The following is a 22440-nucleotide window of genomic DNA, read 5'->3' on the forward strand; positions in this document are numbered from 1 at the left end:
AAAATTATCTACACCCGATGAACCTCCTTCACCTGAAAGCGTTCCTAGGAAAAATACTCTGTAATACAATTTGTATTGAAGTTGGGACTCAATGATTAGAGAATTATTTGGTTAGGAACCCATAGCATCATGCTTCTCAAGTTTTAGTGTGCTAGTGAGTTACATGGTGACCTCCTTAAAAAGAAAATTCTGATTCAAAAGGTATCGGTTAGGGCCTGAGCTTCTGCATTTCTAATGAGTTCCTAAGGATTGCAATTTGTGGTGGGCTGTATAATGGCCTCCAAAGATATCCAAGTCCTAATACCTGGAACCTGTGAATGTTACTTTATATGGCAAAAGGGCCTTTGCAGATGAGATTAAGAAAACTGAAGTAGGGAAGAGTATCCTGGATTATCCAGGTGGGGCTCTAAATGTAATCACAAGGGTCCAAGAGGGAGGCAGAGGGAAATTTGACTGTGGCAGAAAACACTGTGGCCACTGAAGCAAAAGGCTGCCCTGCTGGCTTGGAAGACAGAGGGAGGGGGTGCAAGCCAAAGAACGCAGCTCTAGCAGCTGGAGAAGGCAAGAAAACCTGTTCTTTCCCGGCACTTCTGAGAGGGAGGGGCCCTTGCAGTCCAGTGAGCTGATTTCAGGCTTCTGACATCTTTAACTGTAAGAATAAATTTGTGTTAAGACACCAAGTTTGTAGAAATTTTTTAGGGCACTCACAGGAAACTAACAGACCAGTGCTGGGAGCCCTCAGACCACACTGAGTAGTAAAGCGTTTTAGGAACAAGACCCCAGAAGAGTGGCTCTCAGCTTTAAAAACCAAAGTGATGTCCAGGCCCATTCCCAGACCAGCAAAACCAGAGATTGTAGGGATGGGACCCAGGGATCACTAACTTAAAGGCCCTTTGGCCGAACTGAATAGGAAGATAGAATAGGGCACTATCACATTAGAATAGACAAATAGAACACGAAAGTGTTCAAGGAAAAGTTGACAGTGCTGATCAAGCTCCGTCAAAGAATGGACATGCTGTCTGCCAGGTACTCTCCTGAAACTACACCAGCTTCTCAAAGAGAACGTCTGGACCAGTATCTTATACAAAGAATTATCCAATTCTAGACTTACTTCTGTTTCACCTAAACTGGCCAAAGATTTGACTTGTCCCATCCATATTTATTAAGGATTCATCAGTGTTTACTTCCATAGGTGGGATGTGCCAGTCCAACTTGCATGAGGCTTGAGGGTGCTATCAATTCAATAAGGCCCCTCACTTATCATTTTTTCATTATCTGTTAACCAAGACCCACTTATAAATTTACAACTAAAATATCTGATAAAATTTAGGTAAGCAGGACCCATGCCCTGCAAAGCATTTTCTACCTAGGCCGATAGCATGGCTTATAAACCTCATTCAAGATGTTGTCTCCAGAAGAAACATTCTACATAATTACCAATTTATTGTGCAAAACCACCTCAGAATGGCAATTTTAGGTAAAAAGCTGTCCATATCCAGATGAATACAACAATCCTGCTTGAGAGGCACCCCAGTTACATTTTGCTTCTCATGACCTAGCAATGTAGCACTATTTAAACATTCAATGAGTGCCATAAACTTATTTTATGGAAAAGACATTGCAAATCTTTGTTTTTGTGCTTTGATGCTGAACTTGATTTAGCACTTACGCATTTGAGGACTGGAACCAAGGCCTCCTGAGAGCAAAATCCATGTCTTATTTGTATTTGCAACACCTAGGCTGGAGCTCTGAGCGTGGTGGGTGGATCAAAAACTGTTTAATCAGTAGGGAGTATAACAGACCCAAAGATGTCAGACCTGTAGGTATTTAATACAATTGTAGCCTATCTCAGGGGGAAGTGAATAAAACAATACAACTTAAGGTCTTAACACCACCACTTAGGGTCTTCCCGCCACCACATCCTGGGGATTAGAACATGGATTCTTCCATGAACAGCCTGAAATAGCACTGCAGCTGCAGTGAGGGGGTGCAACACATGCACTGGCAAATCTTCCCAGCAAATGCTACTTCTGCCCCCCTACTCTCAGCCCACTGGGCAGGGCAGCCATCTGGGGGAAAACTCTGGCAGGGGGTTGGGCCTAGAAAAGGCTTCCTACCTGGCTGATTTACCATCATTTATTGTAAGCCACTGGGTTGAGAGTTGTACTGCAGGTAGTTCATAGTCAGCCATGCACCTCCTGTGCCAAAAGCCTGATCAAGGGGCCACAGCCTGCCTTCCTGAAGATTCTACAAGCTTGATCCCCTATCAAGTCAAATCTGGCTAATCTCTGAATAGCTTTACAAAACTGGCTCGCCTTGTTTTCAAGTGTTGACATAAACTAACAGTCAAAAGCACCATTCAGTCTTTTGTAACACAAGTGAAATCAGTGCTGCGCCCCTTCAAGGAACCACGTGACAGTATGTTCAGTTGAGCACGAGTTCCTTGCAGCAGCAGTTGCTGGCAGAAGGGCAGTGTCTACAGCCGTGTGGAACCAAGGCTAGTTTTCCCATTCAATAGGGAGCATCCCTCAGCCTCTCAATCTTCATCATTTCTTCTCTTCCCTAATCTTTTCTCTCATTTTATTTCTTGGCTCATAGAATTTCATTCTTGTCTTAATGGGCTTCATTTTTAATGTCTGGCTGGCTGTAACCTACTTCGAATTCTTTATGAAGATGGCAAGATCTGCATAGCGAATTAATTTTTCAGGACCCACTTCTCATAGTCACGGAATTATGAATGGAAAATAATAGATGAAAAACACAGACATGATAAACTGAACATAGTATTTATTAAGGTCAGGATGCATGAACAGACTTTTCAACAGAAAGGTAATTCAACAGCAACCAGTTTATAGAATTTATAGCAGTACTACATTTCAGCAAAATGCAACTGAGAACATCAGATAAATTACAGTAATTTATTTTTAAAAATCCATTAAACTATCTCTTACCTCTGCAATAATGTATCATACATGCAGTTAAAGAAATTAGTAGGGAAAAGCGTGATCTTCCTTCCCCATTCTCTGCCCATCCATCTTCCAGGAAACCACAGGCTGCTGCTGGCCAGACTTGGCATGAGGCTTCGAGGCTGCTGCTTTTCCCCCTACATCATAACCGATTTCAAATGGTGCTAGACAAAAACAGACTCTGAACACCAGGAGAAATCGGTCAGCCTGTGTAAGAGATGGGCCAGTGGTGCTCCCAGGGTCTGCACCTTGACAGTACAGGTGGCAGGTCTGATTTCGGGTGCCCTGCAATGGATGCTGAATACTCCAGGGCATCCTCTACGAGTGGGCTGACAGTGCTGATGGGGATGAAATGGTCCTCCAGGTGTAATGCCCTCTCCTTTGCCCCATGACAATACTCAATATATTGTTACCCAACCGAATATGACAATCAACACACCCAAAGGCCCTACCAACACATTCGTGCTGGTGACGGCTGCTAGGAGTCAAAAGAAATAGCATCACAACCTCTGCCCCTGGGCAAACCACTGTGTTTATTTTAAACACAACCCCCTCCCCTACTGTCACCCCTCCCAAAACCCAACAAACTCAAGGGTGTATTTTGCTCTTCATGTTCTTCCCTGGACTTCTTGAACAGACTCAAGTGGCAGGAGAGGAGGAGCCAGTCCCATGAGCAGCAGTTCCTCTGCAGTCCACCCTTGGCTGTGCTGCAATTCTTACTCCTAAAACACTGATTTCAAATGGTGCTAGATACAAAGATGGAAAAATCTAAGCCACCATGTGAAACCAGCTTCCAGAAGAAGAGGATCTCACTGAAGAAAGAAGGGAGATTCAATCAGAAGACCCAGCCTCTGCCCTGAGGAGAAATGTCTTCTTCCAGTTCTACTTGTGCTCCACGGGAAAGGCACAGAGGAGGTTACACAGGGCTGTGTAAAGTAACGTGAAAGTCACAGCTGATGCTTCAAATAGATGAGAGTAATACAAAACTCATTAATTCTATTTAAATTCACAGCCAGTCACTACAAATTATTACATATATGATGAAATAGCCAAAATTCTTATGAAAATGCATTAATATTTACATTTGTACTACCCTGCATTTGCACAGTATTTTACAGTATACAAAGTGTTTCCAGATATATTACCTTACTTCATCAGGTCACAAGCACCCTATCTGCCTGGGGATGGAATGAAGCTCTAGCCTACATGAAGGCGAGCCTCACCTGGCTAGGGCAAGTGTTCTGTGTGTCTTATTCGAGAAGAGCATGCGTTCCTCCTTCCCACCCCACATGTAAGTATCAGAACATTCAAATATGACCCTGTTAATCTGCAATCTTATTTAAACTCTGATGTGACATAAAAAACGGGTACCCTATAATTGTATCAAGGAGATAATCCTCTAACATAAGAATTGAGTTTTATTTTCAAAATCTGCTTGAAAATAAGATTTGCACACAGTATTCCAAATTAGATTTCCCATCTCCTTACTGCATCAACTTTTTTGGTTGTTTGAAGCTAAGAAAATATGTGCATTTCCTCTGCTACCATAACCAAGAGAAAAGAGACAAAACAGAAACTGTATCTTTTAGGTTCCCTACCAATTCTTCAGGCCTCTAGATACAGGCTTATAATTTTTATGGTTCCTGGCAATTACAGTATGTGTCATTAGAAGGAGAAGTAAAAAATAGAATTTGAACATCAAAAGTTGTGGCGTTTCATTCTCACAGCAGTCGTATGGAGCAGGAATTATTCCAATTTTTGCAGAAGAAACTCATCCTTAATGAGGCTAAGTAACTTGTCTACAGTCACACAACCAATAAATGCAGATCTCAGATCTAACTCCAAAGACTGTGTTCCCGCCCCTGTACCCACTGCAGCCTGCTCCATAACTTGATTATCATCTCATTTTGTTCTTGAACTTCATTAAGAACAAAACAGGGTGGGTGGGGCAGGGAATTCCTAGGCAATACTTCTGCACTGAAGGGGGATCATACTGACTACACAACGTGTTATACTTGGGCAGAGAGAGGAGCGTGATCTGGGTTCTGTGAAGGCCAGGTGGTCGGGGGCGGCTTGCTTTGTCCTCCTTCAGCGCCTCTGCCGTTTTTCTCCAACATGGCTGTGGCGTGAGAAAGACACTGAAGATGAACCTGCAACGAGCGACTCTGACACCAGTGCTAGGCTCTGCGGCCCACCGCGGGACTGGCCAGCCTCAGTTACAGGTGGCAGAGCTGGGGGCAGATCTGCACACAAGGGCTCTCAGTGATGACACCTGTAGCCAACACCTGGGCCCTGTTAACCAGGAAACAGCGAGGGCTGTAAGATCAGGGTGAGTGTTTAAGGACAGTTATTACTAGGAGTCCAAATCCCGTAAAATGAGGGGATTTGATGAGATTCTCTTTTCTGCTTTTCATTTTGGCCACACTTTTCCTTATCAGCTTCTAGTTGCCAGCATCCGCGAACCCCTCCCTATGAGCCCTCACACAGGTGTCCCGTGGTGATGCAGAAACCACCTTCCACAATCCAGAGGTCCTGTCTGCCTGCTTAAGCTGTTAACTCTTCTGGAATACTCCTTCTCACCCTCCCATAGCTAACACCCCTCGGCCCCGCCCCTACCCACCGCCACTCCAGGGAACCCCAGTCAACCTCCCCTCAGCTCAGGAAAGCTTCCCCAAGTCTAGCCCAGCTTGCTAGAAGATTAAGTCGTCCTCACCAGCCTCAAGTTCTTGAAGCCACTTATCTCACTTGGTCGTCAGTATGATTACTTAATATCTCTCCTGCAACCCGTACGGGACCATCTGGAGTCAAGCAAAGGGGCTGCACATATCAGGGGGCCACTGCCACTAAGGGAGCTAACAGAAGCCAGAGTCTGGGTCCTCACTCCCGGATTCTAAAATTTAACTCAACTCTCTGGAAGAAGAGATGAGAAGCCATTAACAATGCATGACTTTAAACACTCTAAAAGAAGTGGAGAAAAAGTCATGTTAGTACTGAAATCCTTTGCCTTTCCCATTCCACTGGATGAAGGTCTAAGCCTTCCCAACAGAACCAGTTTTCTCCTCTCAGAGTCAGCTGAGCAATGATTCTTCTCTGAAACAAGCTGGTGGCTGTTCCCTACTAGGAAGCAGCCAGTTAGTTTGATAAGGGCTGGACGAGGCTTGCTCTCCCTGGCACCATGCCAGAAGGCCACCTAGACCTGTAAGAAGGCAGCCTGAAAACCCCAGCCTGCTGAGAGGTCTGCCATCCAAGGAGGGTGATGGGTTTTCTCTGCCTCAGCCTAAGGACTCTAAACAAACTGGCCACAAGTGAAAGGGTTGGCAGGGCTGCCTGGGGAGAAAAACCACCCACCTAGAAGGGTGGGCATGTCAGTCTTGTGAGTGCTGCCATTCAGGGAAAAGGTGTGGGAGCTATACTCCATCCTGGTCCATTTCTGTGCCCATATTCTCCCTGGAGGCTTCCTCTCACACCAGGGCGTTTTCATCTCCCTGGGCACACAGTGAATAAGAACACAGAGTTTTAATACCTGCTCGGCCCTAATTCTGAGAACAGGGACCTGCCACTTGCCCTGAATGGGCCTCAGTGTCTTCATGTGTAAGGAGAGGAGGCTGAAGTAGACTGCTCACAGCTTGGTCAAATGCTCAGAGGGCTCGGGCAGGAAACCTGAGACAGAAAAGCAGCAACAGCATGAAGCAGAAATACAGTGTCCCAGAGAGGCCATATTTTGTGTAAATGCATGTAAAATCAGATACATTAAAATAACCCTAGCAGGCATGGTGTCACGCACCTGTAGTCCCAGCTACTCAGGAGGTTGAGGTATGTGAATTGCTTGAGCCCGGGAAGCAGAGGTTGGCTGATACCATGCCACTGCACTCCAGCCTGGGAGTAAAACCCGTCTCAAAACAAAAACAAAAACTAGTGCAGGTCAAACACATCAAAGGGTTAAATGTAATCTACAGCTTTGGTTAAAACAGTTTGGAGATTGCAAAGATAGCTTCTACTTCATTCTATAAATGATGATTTTTGTCTTTAAAGCATAGCATGGTACCTAAAAAATAACATGAGAGGAAAATGGGAAGGTGTGGGAATCCTTGTTTATGAAATCTGTAAGCAAAGCCACTGAACAGACAGACCCTGGCCCCCAGATGCCTAACCCTGCTGGCTTGTGCTGCGCTACCACAGTGTGTGCAAATCCAGAATGTGGGGAGGTTCTGCCAAGGCAGCGCTGGGTGCTGAGTCACAGCAACTTACGTGACTGATGTGTGTTCCAGCCAGATGGGGGGAGCCGGAAGCCAAGCCCAGATGGCCATCTTCTTCCCTCTGGGAATGCTGATTTCAGGGATCCTGGCAGTGAGGAAAAGCTTATCTTGGTGAGAAAGGGGCCTGGGGAAGGCTCTTTTGAAAAAGGAGAATGTCTTGCCCTCAAGACAGTCCCAGGCCACTGCATGTATAAACTGAAAGTCCAGCCCAGCTTCCTGTCATTCTAGGCAGCAGCCTGGACATTGTGTCTTTAGCTATCAGGATGGTGGCTGTGGTTAATGCATCAGAGGGAAGGGTGATAAAAGGAAGGATATATGCATGAGGGGCCAAGGGTGGAGGGGAGGGAGCATGGAGTTACTGGCTGGCCCAAAGTCTCCAGAAACCTCCATCGGGCTCTTCCTTCCTGGCAGGTTGGCCTTCAAAGGAGGACTCAGAACTCAGGGACCACTTCATTTCCCAGGCCCTGAGTCCCAGTGTTGGAATCACATTCTCCAAACCCAGAGTGCCCCTCAAATTGCTACTCAGGTAACAAGGCAATAAGTAACAGGCTTCTAAGCCTACGTGGACCCAGCAACAGTTCTTCTGGCTTCCCCTGGGTCAGAGGTATGGAAATCTAGGTTCCTAGGCAGCCACACTCCTAAAAGTTCAGTTTTCTATCCCTCCCTTAACACTACCGACAAAAAACCCAGCCTCAGTGCCAGCACAGGGGTCCTGGGTCAGGACTGCTGGATGGATGGAAGGATGCACCAAGGCTACCCTGCCCCTGGGATGAGCTGGGGGGACAGGAGGAGATAGTGGAGGGCAAAGGGAAGGAAAAGGAATGGAATGAAGACTGGAGCCCGGGTGTCTCCACGTTCCCCCAGTAGAAGGGCTTAGCTCTGGCGGAGGAAGATGGGCATGGCTGAACTGCTTTCAAGGAAGCTAGTGCTTTCTGCAAGAGGAAAAATTATGCCAATGGTCTATTACACAAACAATGCCCACCATGCAGTTCATGGGTCCAAACCGATGCAGATCCAAAGGCAAACCACCAACACTGCTCCCTGGTCATTCCTAAATCATCTGCTTGACTCAGTGGAAATGGACTAAAAAGTGCATAGTTTCAGGTGAAACTGAAACTATGGTGAGACGCCCAAAGCCCAGCTTCCCCACTTCCCCCAGGCAGAGCTGGATGACCTCCTCCTTCAGCTACAGAGAAGTAACTAACAGATGCAGTAGCCTACCAGGCACCACACTCACAAGATGGCATGCCTGCTTTCGCTGGGAGAAGCATGCTCCTGTTCCCAAGAACTCTTCCAGAGGCATGCCCCAGCCTCTGCAGCAAGCCTCTGCCCCTCCCTGGAGGGACAGCACAGCATCTTAAAGAAGAGAGCATTTCAACATGTCAAACACCCTCCCCAGAGCACAGTCCAAGGTGGGCACCAGGAAGCCCAGGGTGCTTCCTGAACTAACCTCCAAGTGGCAGTTCTCCCCAATACCTGGGCATACATGGACCGGGCACACCCTGTGATGTGACATGGTTCCAGTTCCCTAACAGAAGAGGGGAGGCTGGGCCAGACAGAGGGTTGGTCTGAGTCCAAAGCCAACTGTGAGCCCACTTTCTCTCCTTCCACTTTGATTGGCCCAGCTGGTGGCTGCACCTCCAGTGCCATTCCAGCCTCATTCTGCTATCAGGACCTCTGTCTGATGGGCTAAAGAACAGTGAGTAGCAAGACAAGGGAGGAGGAGGAGGGAGGACAAAGGAGGGAGGAAGGAGGAGAGAGGAGGAAGGAGGGTGGGGGGGTGGGAGGGGTGAGGGAGAAGAGGTGGAGGAGGAAGTTTCACAGTCTACTGCATTCCCATCAGATCACAGAGAGGGGAACACACGTACAACTTCCCCTTTCAAGCTCTTCTCTGCCCTCGCTTTTGTTTTAGTTCCTTCCCCTCTGGCCTGGGGATGGCGCAGCTAGTGGGCTATGCAGGGGCAGGCACCCAGGTACCCAGCCAACTGGGCTCTCGCCCGGCTCCATCTCAGGCCTGGCACGCTCCCTCGGGCCATTACCCGGCATGCCCTTCTCCTTGTCAGGGAGGCCGCGCCCTCTTGTTTTCAAAGTTTTATAACAGTATTGTTTGTTGTCCAGCAGATTAAATTCTTTGGAGGCTGGGGAGTTGAGGGAGAGGGAGTGAGAGAGAGGAGGGAAAAGAGAGAAGGAGAGAAAATACAAATAACTTCTATTAGGGCCAAAAGATTAAATGAGTTTGCTTCTTAACACAAAGTTAACCTGTCTTGGAGACAGGCTAGCGGGCAGAAGCCTGTGTTCCCTTCTTCTCTGTCAGCACCTCTCCTCTCTGGCACCCTTCTTACCTAGCAGGGGACGAACAGTCTCACACTTCCAACACCACTCCTTGGGTCAAGCTGAAAAGCAGTACCAGCGAATAAGGTTGGAAGATGCATGTGTGAGTACCACCCCTCCCAGCAGGACACATGATGTGGGGTTGAGCAGGTCCCTGCAAGGACACTCTTGACTCTCATCTCAGGCATCTGGCTGAAAAACAGTCCAGGTCTATGGGGGAAGGGCGTCTGCAGGCAGCTGCCGGGGCCCTTGTCTCAGAGATGGCTCATCCCTGCGTGAGCCAGTGGTTTGTTTACACTTGAAATCAAAGTCACACATTCATTGATGCCAATGACACTGGAAGAATGGTACCCCAAGGAAATAACAACACAACTGCATAAATATTGACGTAGGCCTAAGCAATAAGACAGAGTGGGAAATAGAAACAAAAAGAGAAAGAAGTCACAATAAATAAGCATCATCTTATGGACAGGACGCATTTCACTGTCCTCAGCCTGTCAGGCCTTTTGATGCTAAATCTGTAGGTGGTGACACAAAAGAATATATGATTTTCCATATTTAATACAACGCTCATTTAGCCATTAACTAATTTATTTTAGACTCTGGATTACCTCTAAGTAGTAGCCCATTTGAACACATCCCTGTGCGTTTAGTATAGCAGGCAATGCCTGTGGCTCGCAGAGTTGATGGCCTGCCCTGAGATGTTCCTCTCGCACCTCCTACCTTCTTCCCGGCAAACCATGTCTGGCCTTGTGTCCTCTACACGGCCCTCCTCCCTCTCTACCATAGGATTAGAGCAGCTCAGGGCTCTTTGCTGGAAAAGATGAGGGACAATGTGCCTTTCTCTTCTTTTATATGCAAATAATACCAGTTCCTTTAAGATCAGTGCCAGAAATTCTCTCTGCGAAGGGAAATGAGGTCAAAGTTCCAGGTTCAATGCCCATATTGGTGCACCGTGCCCATGCATCTCCTCAATTCCACCCAGCTTGGGCTTGCCTTGAAAGCAGAAGGCAAAAATGGAGAGAGATGCCTGCTCTAGATCCTGGCACCCACACCTCATGCTGATCCAGGGACCATCTCGAAGTGCCACAGATTCAGGACTGGGAGGATCCTGTGGAGCACACCCAGTCTCCTACCTCAAATAAAGAGGCTTCATGTTTCCTCAGGAACCCTCAGCAGAGGTGATGCACAGTTATTCTAGAAGTCCAGCTCAAATCACCTCCTTGCTGTAAGTTCCGCCCATTCTCTTTTCCATCCTTCAGGTGAACAGAATGAACTGGGTCCAACATGACAAATCTTCACACATGAAGCTACAGAAGCCTTCACTCACTAAAACAATTCTGCTGTGGATTCCCCATCACTTCTATATGAACCAAGGATGCATTCAAGAAATACAAAAGGACAGACATTCAGGCACACATACACACACTGCCCTTGTCCAGCCTCAATCATCCTAAAGGAATACCCCCGCCAAAAAGCCTAAAGCATCGTGGCTAAATTAGCTGTAAATAAAGATAAACCATTATTTCCACCTTCATACAAGTTCTGGGTCTATTCAAATAAAGGTCACTCAGGGGGCTAACTGACCAAGCTGTCTAGTACTCTGCCTCAGCAGCCCTTATAAAGAGTGGGAGTTATGCTCTGCCTTTAAGGAAAACTGACACCCATGAGTCAGTAGGGCTTACCCACCTTTCTCTCCGTGGGTAATCCATACTTTTTCAAGCCAATCATGAGGCAGACACTCAGAGCTGAAGCCATTGTTTCTAGTCCCTTACTTTACATTGTACATTAGCCAAGGCTTCCAGCAGGTACTGTACATTAGTCAACAAACAGGTAGCATACACACAACATGCATGCTGGGCAAGGCTCAGGGCATCCCTTACAAAGTGTTGGAAAAATCTCAAAGACCCCACACTGGGCCTCATCTCTAAGTGAGCTGGACTCAGCAGAAGCATGCCTGTGTGCACAGGTGTGAGGTGCCGTACAGATATGTCACAGTGGTTTGATGCATCACATATTCCAGAAGCTTCCAAATGCAGGAAACCTCTCCAAGAATACATGGTGAGTGGCTGGCTTCCCAGCCAAGAAGTGCAAGCCAGTTCTCACAAGAGCTCCAGAAAGTCTAAAGAATTGAAGAGTTGGAGGACCTGGACATGCTGATATTTCGTTTCCTTTTCAACATACAGAAAAGCCCTCTAAGGCCTTCAGAAATTAAGGAAACTGCTGAAGACTCCATTCCCCTTCTCCTACCCCTGCTCCACTAATCAGAATCCAGGGAAATGACAGCTGAAGTCAGAAGACCTGGGTGGGAGATCCACGAGAAACAGCTGCAAGCAGTTAGATCTTGGCAGAACTGATTCTCTGGCTCAGTCTCACCAACGACAAGGATAAGACCACCTATCCTCCCAGGGTTGTGTGAGGACCAACTGAGCCAGCAAGTGTGAAAAGAACTATCTGAGCTGATATGATGGTTATGACTCCATTCCTCTCCTGCCTGAGTCCCAGCCCAGATGGCTGTTTGCTATTCCATACTGGCAGTGGGGTGGCACTCAGCTATTATTAATCCCAGGTAAACATCCCACAAAGTGGCAGGCAGATAGTGTCTTGGAGAAATGTAGCTATTTTAAAACTCTATATTCTGCTTAGCAGATTGCACAATGTGCCCCCTCAGCCCCAGGGGCTCCTACCCACACAGCCTTGGAGCAGTGGTGGACGTCTGGAACTAACACTGCCGCAGGGAAGCAAGGCCAGAGTCCCAGCCACTCCTAGCCCCAGTCTGGCTGGACCTGGGACCTTGGGCTTTCCCACATGTGTTTTATTTTGCTATCTTTTTAAGAGTGATTCAAGACTAAAAAGCCAAAATGGAACCAGTGACTCTGAGATATTTTTGGGTTTTTTTCTTTTTTTTTGTCATTGTCATTTTTAAAATTTAATATTTTAGTCAAGGGCCTCAAAAAACATGTCAAAAGAAAAGGCTAAATATAAAGGAAAACTTCCTGACAGCAAGGGGCACAGACCCTGTAACAGATGCCCTTCCTCAGTGTGCACAGCTGCATTCTCTCTCCAGGGTTAGAGCCAGACAGGACGGAGCTTCTTTTCTAGAGCAGGATCTCTCGGGTTAGCCCCCTGCAGGACAGCAAGAGGCTCCAGCAGCTCCCACATGCGCCATCTCCAACAAGCCTCCCAGGGAAAGCCCGAAGCCATGTCCCTTGCCACCTGGTGAATCTTCATCAACACCTTCGAGAAACCTCCAGCTCTCTGCTTCCACTTCTGGGAGATTCTTCAAAAACTACCTCCTTCTACCCACCTACCCACACTAATTTCCATGGTGCCTCTTCAGCTGCTCTGAGATAAGTCATCAAGATCCCTCACCTTCTCTTGTGGAAACTTGGGCCTAGTTTTCCTCATCCTCAGTTGCTGGCTAAGAAACATTTCCATGAACACTCAGGGAGGCCCCAGGATACAGCTGGAACCCCCAAAGAGATTCTGGTTCCATCGCCTCATTTCATAGATAAATGAAACTGGAGCTCAAAGAAGGAAAGTGAGCTAGGACAAGAATCGAGGTCTACTGACTCCTCAACAAGGAGCAACATAAACCCCACTTTCCTGACCCTCCTCCTCCCTGAGCACCCCTAACCATACTATCTCATTCCTGTGCAACTTCAGACCCCTGGCAGCAGATGGCAGTGTGTGCAGTCCCGGTGGGTCAGTTGTCCATAATCAGCCAAGGAGCGAAGAATCACATGGCCTGACTCCACGGGGCCACCGCCTCTTCCACCAAGTAAACAAGTCCCGAGCCCTGCAGCCCATGCGCTGAACACATGACACATGCCTGCCCTGTCCCCAGCACCACCAACCTGCCTCCACCTCTCAAGACACAGAGCTCAACCAAGCATCTGGCACAGGCCACTTCTCTGCCTGCTGCCCATCCCTTCGCTATCGCATGATCATTAGCTCTGGGAATGGCTCATTCTGGCAGGACAGGCTGAGCTCAGAAAGTAGCCTCCTGCAGGAACGTTTGACCAGTGGTTTGGCAAAGACCTAACCTGCACATTTCCCCGTGCTGCATGGACAAGAATGGGGCACAGTGACCAGGCTAAGGAAAGAAGTCAGCTGGTGCCTGGGAAGGCGTGAGGCAGAAAGCCAAGGGCAACCGTGGCAGACGGGAGAAATCCAGACTGCTGGAGACCAAAGGCTTGACATCTACTCCACCTTGATCCCTGACTCACGACAAGCTCCTGTAAGCTATTATGGGGACCCTGGATGGATTTCCCTAGTTATTAGGAAAAAAGAGGGGGTTAAGTCTGTGTTAGTCCTAACTCTCTGGAGGAAAGCACAACTGATGTGGCTTCAGGTGGCTTAAGTCCTGAGTCTCTAGATCCCTCTGACCATCATCTGGACCCTCCTCCTTATGTGTGTGTGGGGAGTCCCCCTTTTCGTCTCCAATCTCCATATATATCTATCCTGTACATTTCTGAATTCTTTTTTAAAATCACTATTAATAGTGTCTCCTCACACTAGAATGTATGCCCCACAACAGTGGAAACTTGGCTTTGTCGAGTTCTGCATCTCCAGCACCTAGCACAGTCCCTGGCATATAGCAGAGGCTCCGTACACAACAGCAGATGCCATGTACTGGCCTTGCTCAGCTCTGCCTGTCCATGGCTACCAAAGGACATTTGCATCTGCCCTCCCTACCCCAAAAGAAATGCGGCACAACCATCCCCAGTGACTGGCACGTCCCTCTGGGTGTCTGCCTTTCACTCTGGTTCACATCAATCCTTTGAGGATTTTAGTTCACAAAAAATGTCTGACTTCAGCCCAAAAGAGTAAAGAGAAAGTAGAGGCTTTGGAATAAGAAGTACATGGATTTAAATCTCAACAACCTCACTTACCAAATGCATAACCTTGGGTTAAGTCACTTAATAATCAGTTTCTTTAACCATAAAAGGGAAGTGACTCCTACAACATATGGTTGTTCTGAGGATGAAATTAGATAAGGAGAAGAGAGCCCTTAAAAAAGGTTAGTTTCCCTTTAGGGACCAACAACTCTGATGCCCATCTCATACCTTCAGGCCTCATTACAGACCCTGACTGGGGCACCATCCTGCCTTCAGCACCAGGCACTCAGATGCAAATCCTTCACGGGAGATGCACACATCCATCCTGGGCCACGACAGGCAGTCCTGGCTGAGCACTGGACTTGTCCTCCCACACCCTCTTGGGCTTGCTCCTGTGAGCTAACCACATATATCCCCTCCCCATGTGGCTCTATCTGCCCCCATGTCCCCACTCCACCCCCACAGGCTTGACACTGGGCTCTGCATAGGCCATGGGGCCCTGGAGCTGTTCTCTGGCTTTATCAGCCCATGAGAAGCTCTTGTAGAAGGAGCCAGTAAGAAAGCAAACTCAGTCTATGCTTCCCTCACAGTCACTCCAAGTCTCAGAAAAGCAAAGCAAAATGAGGGCCTCCCACAGACAGCCGGCTGGTGGGAAAGGGTGGTATCTCTTACATATATCTCAGAGGGAGGCAACATGCCCAAAAAAGTGACCAGAACAAGGTACAGATCCTCTCTCAAGCTGTGGCTGCAACCTCAGGACACTCAAGCCAGGGGACAGTGCCAAGATATGCATTAAACAATTCACAGCACTGATCAGACCAGGATTCAATGGAATAGAGAAGGTGCTGACCAATCAGGGCCCCTGGCAGGGCCTCTCCCCTACAACTCCCAGCCAAGCTACACCACCTCGGCTCCAGAGCCACTAGCTTCTGTTAACCTCTGCTGGATCTGGGATGGAGAGGCCGCACGCTGCCTCCTGGCTCCCAGACCTCAGAAATTCGAAGGTAAGGAAAAAAGTGCCAGATATGTTGGCCCCTCTCTCAGGTGATACCAACTGTTCTGCTAGCCTCATTGGCAACACACAATACCCCACGTCATGTCTATAGAACCCAGGCTGGTGAGCAAAGAGGAACAGAACCAGATGAGAGGCAAAAATAGGAAAATCAGCAGGGAAACACCAATCCCAATTCTGGCAACATCAGAGGCCACAGAGACTACTGCATGACCAGGAGAAAAACCAACCTTCCCTTTACTTCCCACCCTGGTTTTCCCAATCTAACCAAGGACAGGGCTATTCATGGGAGTGGGGGTCATCAAGAGCTATGCCCAGAGATGTACCTCACATGTGAAGGCTGAGACTCCCAAGCACAGCCAGCAGCTACGTCTGGCTTTGGCCCTAGAGCCAGCACTGGCCAGACTCTATCCAATACTTCTTGAGGGCCTTGGCTCACTCTGGTTAGTCTCCCCAGCTGCACCCAAATCGATATCTCTCCATTCCAACACCCCCTGCCATCCCTCACTGCAGTACTGCTAGAGGGCTGAGACCTGTCAGAGTCCTTAAAGGAAGAGACACCAGACTCTTCCAAATAGCCCTGGATCCCTCAGGCTGCTCATAGCCAACCTAGAGACTCATCTCAAATGGACAGAGAAGAAGATGAAAATAACAGGAAGCAGAATTGGCCAGTCTTTTCTAGATAGCGATGGGAGCAGCATGGGGAAGAGGAATCCCCACCCCCACTGTGACATATGAGCAGAGTGACGTGACCGCTGTGTGGCCAGAGGTAGGATCCCATAGGTGCCTCCAAAAATTACCCAACATCATTCCTTTTCTCTTTAGAGCCCAGACCAATCTGCTGTTGGCTAGTTCTAGCTGGCTCTACTGGCCAAGAATGCTGTAGTCATCTACTCAATAGGAGAGAGACTTCCTGGTGATGGGCAGGCACCAGGAGTCTGCTTTGTGAATCCTATCATGATGCAACTGACCTCCCCCATTCTGCAGGCCCTCATCATTTTTTGTTTTTAATCACCATTGCTATTATTGTGACCGGCAACAAGTGAGGCAGACAAAAAGCATTTGTCAACTGTCTAGAGATGCTTTGCAATGGCTTACTGGACTAGGGATTTTGTTTTTTAAGGCAAAGGTAATGAAGTCCTAGAGGCAGAAAGTGGCTCATTGAAAGAAACCCCCGAAGTAGGGAAAGAGTCCTAAAGCTCACTGCTCAGCCCAGTTCAAACTCCAGACCACCAACCTAGACTAAGCCTGATCAAGGCAAAATGTATCTGGAGTGAGACAGGCCATCCACTGAGACTACATAGGGAAGAGAATCCCCAGGCCCCAAGAAGGCTCCCAGGATTACCGAGGGGTTAAATCCAGAACCTCCTGCTGGATGCTGCAGCTAAGGAGAGTTGCTATTCACTTACTGTGGGAGGCCCAAATGCTCTGCCAACTGCCACACCTAGCAATGCTACCAGCCATCTCCCACACATCCGCACAGCCCAACGACTTCAGCTGCCCATCCTGCCCCCAGTCCTGTGCTCATTACTAACCCCATTCACAGAAAAGCCAGAAGGAGGAGAATACAAAAAAGAGAACAATTGTTTGGGAGATTCTGAATGGAGATGTCTAAGGTTCCCCCGCGGAATAAGAAAAATGATGTTCATGGGAAGGAATGAGACTGAGGGAAGGCTAGAGGGAGCAGCTCATGCTGGACTTACCTGGGAGGCAGGTAGTGGAGTGGTTAAATCCTATTTGCTTGCTGCATCTGGTTTCCAATAAGCAACTTGGTGATGATTCACTGACAATACTGGGGTCATGTCACATCACTCAGCGCACTTGTGGTCACAAAACCACAAAAATTGGTGGCTCAACAGCACCTATGAGAGGAAAAGGGAATAGCCAACCCATCTTGCCCTGAACCAGCCAGCCCAACATGCTCACCCACCACCAAAACTCCCTCCGAGGACAGCTGAGCCCTCTCTGCCCAACTGCAGCTAGATCTCCAGAAACCCAAAACAGGGGTAAGGATGGAGAGTAGACACAGATCCAGGATGCCAGTCACTGAGTTTGCCCTCATATATCCTAAAGAAAATCAAAGGGAGGAGGAAGTGGTGGAGGAAGGCAGAGAATGCAAGAGGTCCGAAAGAAGGAAAAGAGAGGTCAAAAGACATCCTTGGGTAAAGCATGGCAAACAGGAAAGCAGGAAGAGAAAGCAGAGGCTGGTCTTTGACGCAGGCCACAACTGTACCTTCAGCTACATCACATGCCCCTAGCTTCTCTCTCTCCAAGCTCAGTATCAACTGGAGAGCTATCAGCCCCTCCTACACCTCATCCCACATCAACACCCTCATCTAGCATGACCTTTCAATCTATCAGCATCTGAAATACAGGAGGAAAGTAAGCAGCCCTGAACCAGACAGACACACATACACACACACGCGCGTGGGCACACAAAAACCCCTTCCCAGATTAAAAGGCCCTTGGAGATGGCTCACGCTCTCTAGGTTCTGGTTCTCTGATAGAATTGCTCCACTCCCACAGGGGAGGGCAGACACGTCTGATAAGAATTGCTTAGCACAATGCTATATATAGTCTAGGTTCCTACCAGCCTGGAGATGTGGAGCTAGAACTTGGCAGAGAACCATGCTAGGTGCTGGCAAGGACCATCCTCCCACTGCCAGCCAATGGGAAGCCTCACTTCCCGGCCAGGGGCTGTGAGGGCATGCAGGGTCCTTCCAGGCAGCCCATTAACACTCCTTACTGAGGGACACAGGCTGTTGGCTCCGTTTTAGGGAAAATCAACTTCTCCTAAATGTGAGGGGGATGTGTGGGGGCTGAACAGCAAATTCTAGCCTCTCTGCAGCTATCCAGTAGCATGAGAATATCAATCTAGTCCTCTCTTCTGGAGGACTAAGGGCGGGGTGTGTGGGAGAAGACTGAAGAAGGCATAGCAGGTGGCTGGGCTCAATAAACATCTATCCATTTCTGATGTTCGAAGAAATAAAGGAATGTAAAAGAATGCAGACGGATACTTACTGCAGCGTGTGGGGCTGCCAGGCATCTCCTTTTTTTGTTCCAAATACATGCAAGTAAGCTACTCTATCCGGCAGTATGACGGCTGTCTCCGGCACACTGGCACCATCCTCAGCTGAGCCTGAATCGCCAAGGGGTTGTCACCCACTCACAAAGCAAGCTGCATTCTCTTGAGTCCTCTGTGAGGAAGAAGAGAGAAAGGAAGATAGGTGGGCTCAGCTCACAAAGCCAACTAAGCAATGAATTGAGCGGATCCCAACCAGGGTCCCATCTAGGGTTAGTATGTGGCTGTGGGATGATGACCCTCAGGTGTTGTCCCCCACCCAATGACAGAAACAAGACAATGTTGGGCAAAATGACATGGGTCCTATGTCCTGGAGAAAGGACAGTAATAATGGGTACAGGGTCTGATGAAGGAGGGCCTGTCTACCACCTCTTTCATAAAACGAACCTGACAGACCACAGAGCTGCCTGAAGCCCAAAATCCAGGCTCTTATCACATACACAGCTTCAGACAAAAAAAAAAAAAAAAGAGACACAAAAGGTTCCAATGTCTAAATACATACAACCTTTTTAGGTCAAGCTGCTCTCTACTCGGGTGCAAAACATGACACGAAGGGGCAGTGTCTGCCTTTGTGCTCTGGGTGGGGACGGCTGGCTCCCATCCCCTGTCCTGCTTAAACTCTCTCACGTGACCTGGTCACATCTCCCTGTCCTGCTCTGGCTCCCAAGGCCCAGGAGCCACTCCTACCAGAGATCCCAAATGAGTCACCCTGGGAGGTCCTTGGAGAGAAGAGGAGGTGCTCAGTGACAAATGTCACTGCTAGCATCATCAGCGGGAAAGCATGAGACTGAAAAATAGTACCCGGCGAAAGGAGGGAGGGGGCTTCGGCCAGGTTGTCCCTCATCCTTATACGCGATTGCTTGCCCCTCTGCCCCACACTCTGGCTGAGGAGTTAGAGGAAAGAAAGGCGAGGATGGTTTGGCCGGGATTCCTCGGCGGTGGAGGTGCATCTTCTTTCTCGGTCGCAAAAGGGCGGGGCAGGGCGGGGCCGGGCAGGGCGGGGGGATCACGCGCCTATAGCGCAAGGCTGAGGAATCGAGAAAAGCCTAGAACCCGCAGCCGCCATGATGACGCAAACAAAATTAAAAGGGTCAAGTACTCAGGGCCCACTGTTTCACCTAAGAGGACAATGAGTAAGATGAAGGGGAGAAGAGAAGCTCTGATTTGGGTCAATAAGGAAAGGGGAGACTGACGCAGGCTGTCCAAGAACCAGCCTTTAGCGCACTGAAGGTGATGCGGTTCCGCCATCTTGAAGCGCCGCGCGGCAGAGGACACTGAAGACGCCACAGCCCCACCACGGCCACTTCTCCCGGGGTCCAGGCGCGCCCGCGTTGACTGAGGTCGTTCTGGCCCGCCCCCACCCTAAGAGGCGAATCGCCCTTCCTTCAAGGCAGTGACCACCAAGACTGTCACAAACAACCACAGTGAGAAATCCCAAAGAGCTTTCTTTGGGAGACGTCTGTCTTCTGGGACTAAGGGGAAGAACTCAAAAAATGACCCTTTTTGCCAAACTCATCTAACAACACACACAGCTGTTATTTTCTTTTCAGACTCTAAATGCAAGAGTTCACAGAGCCCTGCCGAGTTACCTGGTGTCGCCCCCATCTTGATGCCTGGGCAGCGGGCGCCTTCGCTGTCCAGTCCTCCCTGAAAATGACCCCAGGCTAAGGATCAGCTCAGAGCCCCAAGCTGTTTTTGCAGCTTTCATGTTGACAGAACATCCTGGCCACTCTGCTGAGAGCTCCATCTCCCGGCTCCTGATACACTGAGTCATCTTCCAAAGAGGAAAAAAACAACAAAGCAGCCGTCACCAGGGTCCCCATTGCCGTCGACTGACGACTCACTGGCTGTCGTCACTCTCTGCTCCGCGGCCCCCGAATTGGTGACAAGGGGCTTCAGGGTGCCCAACTCCCCTCCCACGGGACTCAGCAGCATCAGGAAGCAGGCAGCCACTGCTGAGATTTGGAAAGAAAGGAAACTAACCTGCCACGAGAAGACCCCCAGGAAGGCTCACTGACCCTCCCTCTGCCGTCACCAACCCCCACAACTCTGTGCCCACAGCATGTTCCTGATGCAGAAGTAAAGGGGTATTTACGCCAGGTGGGAGACAGCACCGCCTTGCAGGGTTGAGGTGCATAATGCCTAAGTTACCTCCTCCCTGCCCTTGCTGTGACACCACTTAGGGCACAGGAGCTCCCGTCTACCCCATTTCTTCTCTAGCCCCCTCTACACTCCCTTTTGAAGTCCCTGATAAACCACTAGGCAAGGATGGGAACCTATTTGCTGCCAATGTATTAGGCATTTCTGTATAACAGTCGTAGTGGCTCCAACTCACTGACCGAGGACACAAAAACTTAGAGAAATCATATGACTTGTCTAAAGTGGCCCAGCTAAGAAAAGGCAGGATCACAATGAAAACCTGGGTCTATCCAACTCCAGTGTCTCTGCTCCCTGCTAATTCTGGAGCTTATTCTGACTCTGAAGTTGCTATACCCCACTCCACCTCTCCCTATTCTTGTAGGAGGAAGGCAACCAGGATAACTGAGTCAGTTAACCCATCAATTTCAGCTACAAAAAAAAAAAAAAAAAAAAAATCATCTTGAGTGAACCTGGCCACAAAGGAAGAGGAGAAAGTTAATGACAGTGTCAAGGAGCAGCTAGGTGACCCCAGACCATGGACAAAAGATTGACCACCCAAACTGCCACAGAGCATTAGGAACTTAGAAAATTCCTTAAATAGACAAATTTTGGGGATCTACTTCATAACAGGCATCTTGTAAACAAGAGTTCAGAGAAGAAAAATGTAAAGACGTTGGAAGACCAGGGGTGCTCGGCACAGGGCTATGGAAAGAAATAAATGAAATAACTGCAGGAAAAGTGTCTAACATGGGATCTGTCAAACAGAAGGCACCAAATAGGTATTTATTTTCCCTCTCCTTTCTCTAGCCCCCCTCCTAGAGCTCCTAATCTAATAGGTGACATAAGACTTACACACAAAGAATCATAACAAAACCAGAGTACCATAAAAAGGGACAGACCATGTGCAAGTTCAGCCGAATGGGCGGGGGTGGTTATGAGAACTGCTGCTTGCAAAGGAAATCAGAATGGGTCCATGGAGAAAGTGAGACTGCCACAGGTGGGTGCAGAGGAGAAGAGGTGTGGAAAACATCATTGGTGAAAACACACAGGAAAAGCAAGAAAAAGGAAGTTGCCTGGTTTTGTTGGAACCTGTGGTCCACTAAGAGAAACTGAGAGAGGTAAAACTCTACAGGGAAGCTAAGGCCAGTTACGGATAGCATTGAACATCATGCTAAAGGAAAGGAATTCTAGTCTGGGAATAATGAGAAACCATTTTAACTTTCTGAGCAAGAAAGACAAGATGGCCGCTGCACGCAGAAGGGCCTGGAGAGGGGGAACGGGCAGTGGGGAGTCTCACAAGAGGACTACAGCTGGAACCATCCTACTGGCAGGGGGCATGGAGGAGAAACAGAGAAGAAAAACAGTAAGCAGGCAGGACCATCCGAACAGATTCTCAATGCTGCCATGGACCTTACTTCCCTGTCCCCACGGGGAGGCTGCTGGAGACAGAGCCTATTTGGGGAACACAAACCACGGGTCTGACACGTCTGAGATGAGCTGCCGAGCCTCTGCCTCCACTCTCACCCAGACACTCAGCTTTTCCTAACTACTCCAAGCCTCAGGCTGATGTGGACGTGGGAAACCCACACTCTGGCAAAGCCGGGCCCAGATAGTGAGCCCCTATCCAGACGCCTTCCACCTGAATCCCCACCCAGGACTGTGTCCAAGAGTGGGACTGGGCGGCTCTGCCCCTGGAGCCACCTTCACTGCGGCAGCCACCACTGCACCCGCCTCTGCTGTGCTTTTGCCCCCCCTTCCCCTCCTCCGTCATAGCCCCCGCCCCCCGCCCACTCTGCGGAACTGGCACAGCAGG

General features: G+C 48.8%; 1 protein-coding gene across 1 annotated transcript in view; it reads right to left on the minus strand.

The window, feature by feature from the left end:
* Positions 1-2770: 2770 nt before the first annotated feature.
* LOC100895764 (uncharacterized) overlaps positions 2771-22440 on the minus strand; it is an 82261-nt gene continuing 62591 nt past the window's right edge. Inside the window, exons 6-8 of the mRNA XM_078356420.1 lie at positions 20078-20262; positions 18428-18603; positions 2771-17268 (exon numbers count right to left, since the gene is read on the minus strand). Of these exons, the coding sequence (XP_078212546.1) occupies positions 18573-18603; positions 20078-20262 (216 nt within the window). The 3' untranslated portion in view covers positions 2771-17268; positions 18428-18572. The remainder of the gene's footprint in view (positions 17269-18427; positions 18604-20077; positions 20263-22440) is intronic.

The sequence above is a fragment of the Callithrix jacchus genome, chromosome 19 (genome assembly GCF_049354715.1).
Source record: "Callithrix jacchus isolate 240 chromosome 19, calJac240_pri, whole genome shotgun sequence".
In the NCBI taxonomy this organism is placed as follows: domain Eukaryota; kingdom Metazoa; phylum Chordata; class Mammalia; order Primates; family Cebidae; genus Callithrix; species Callithrix jacchus.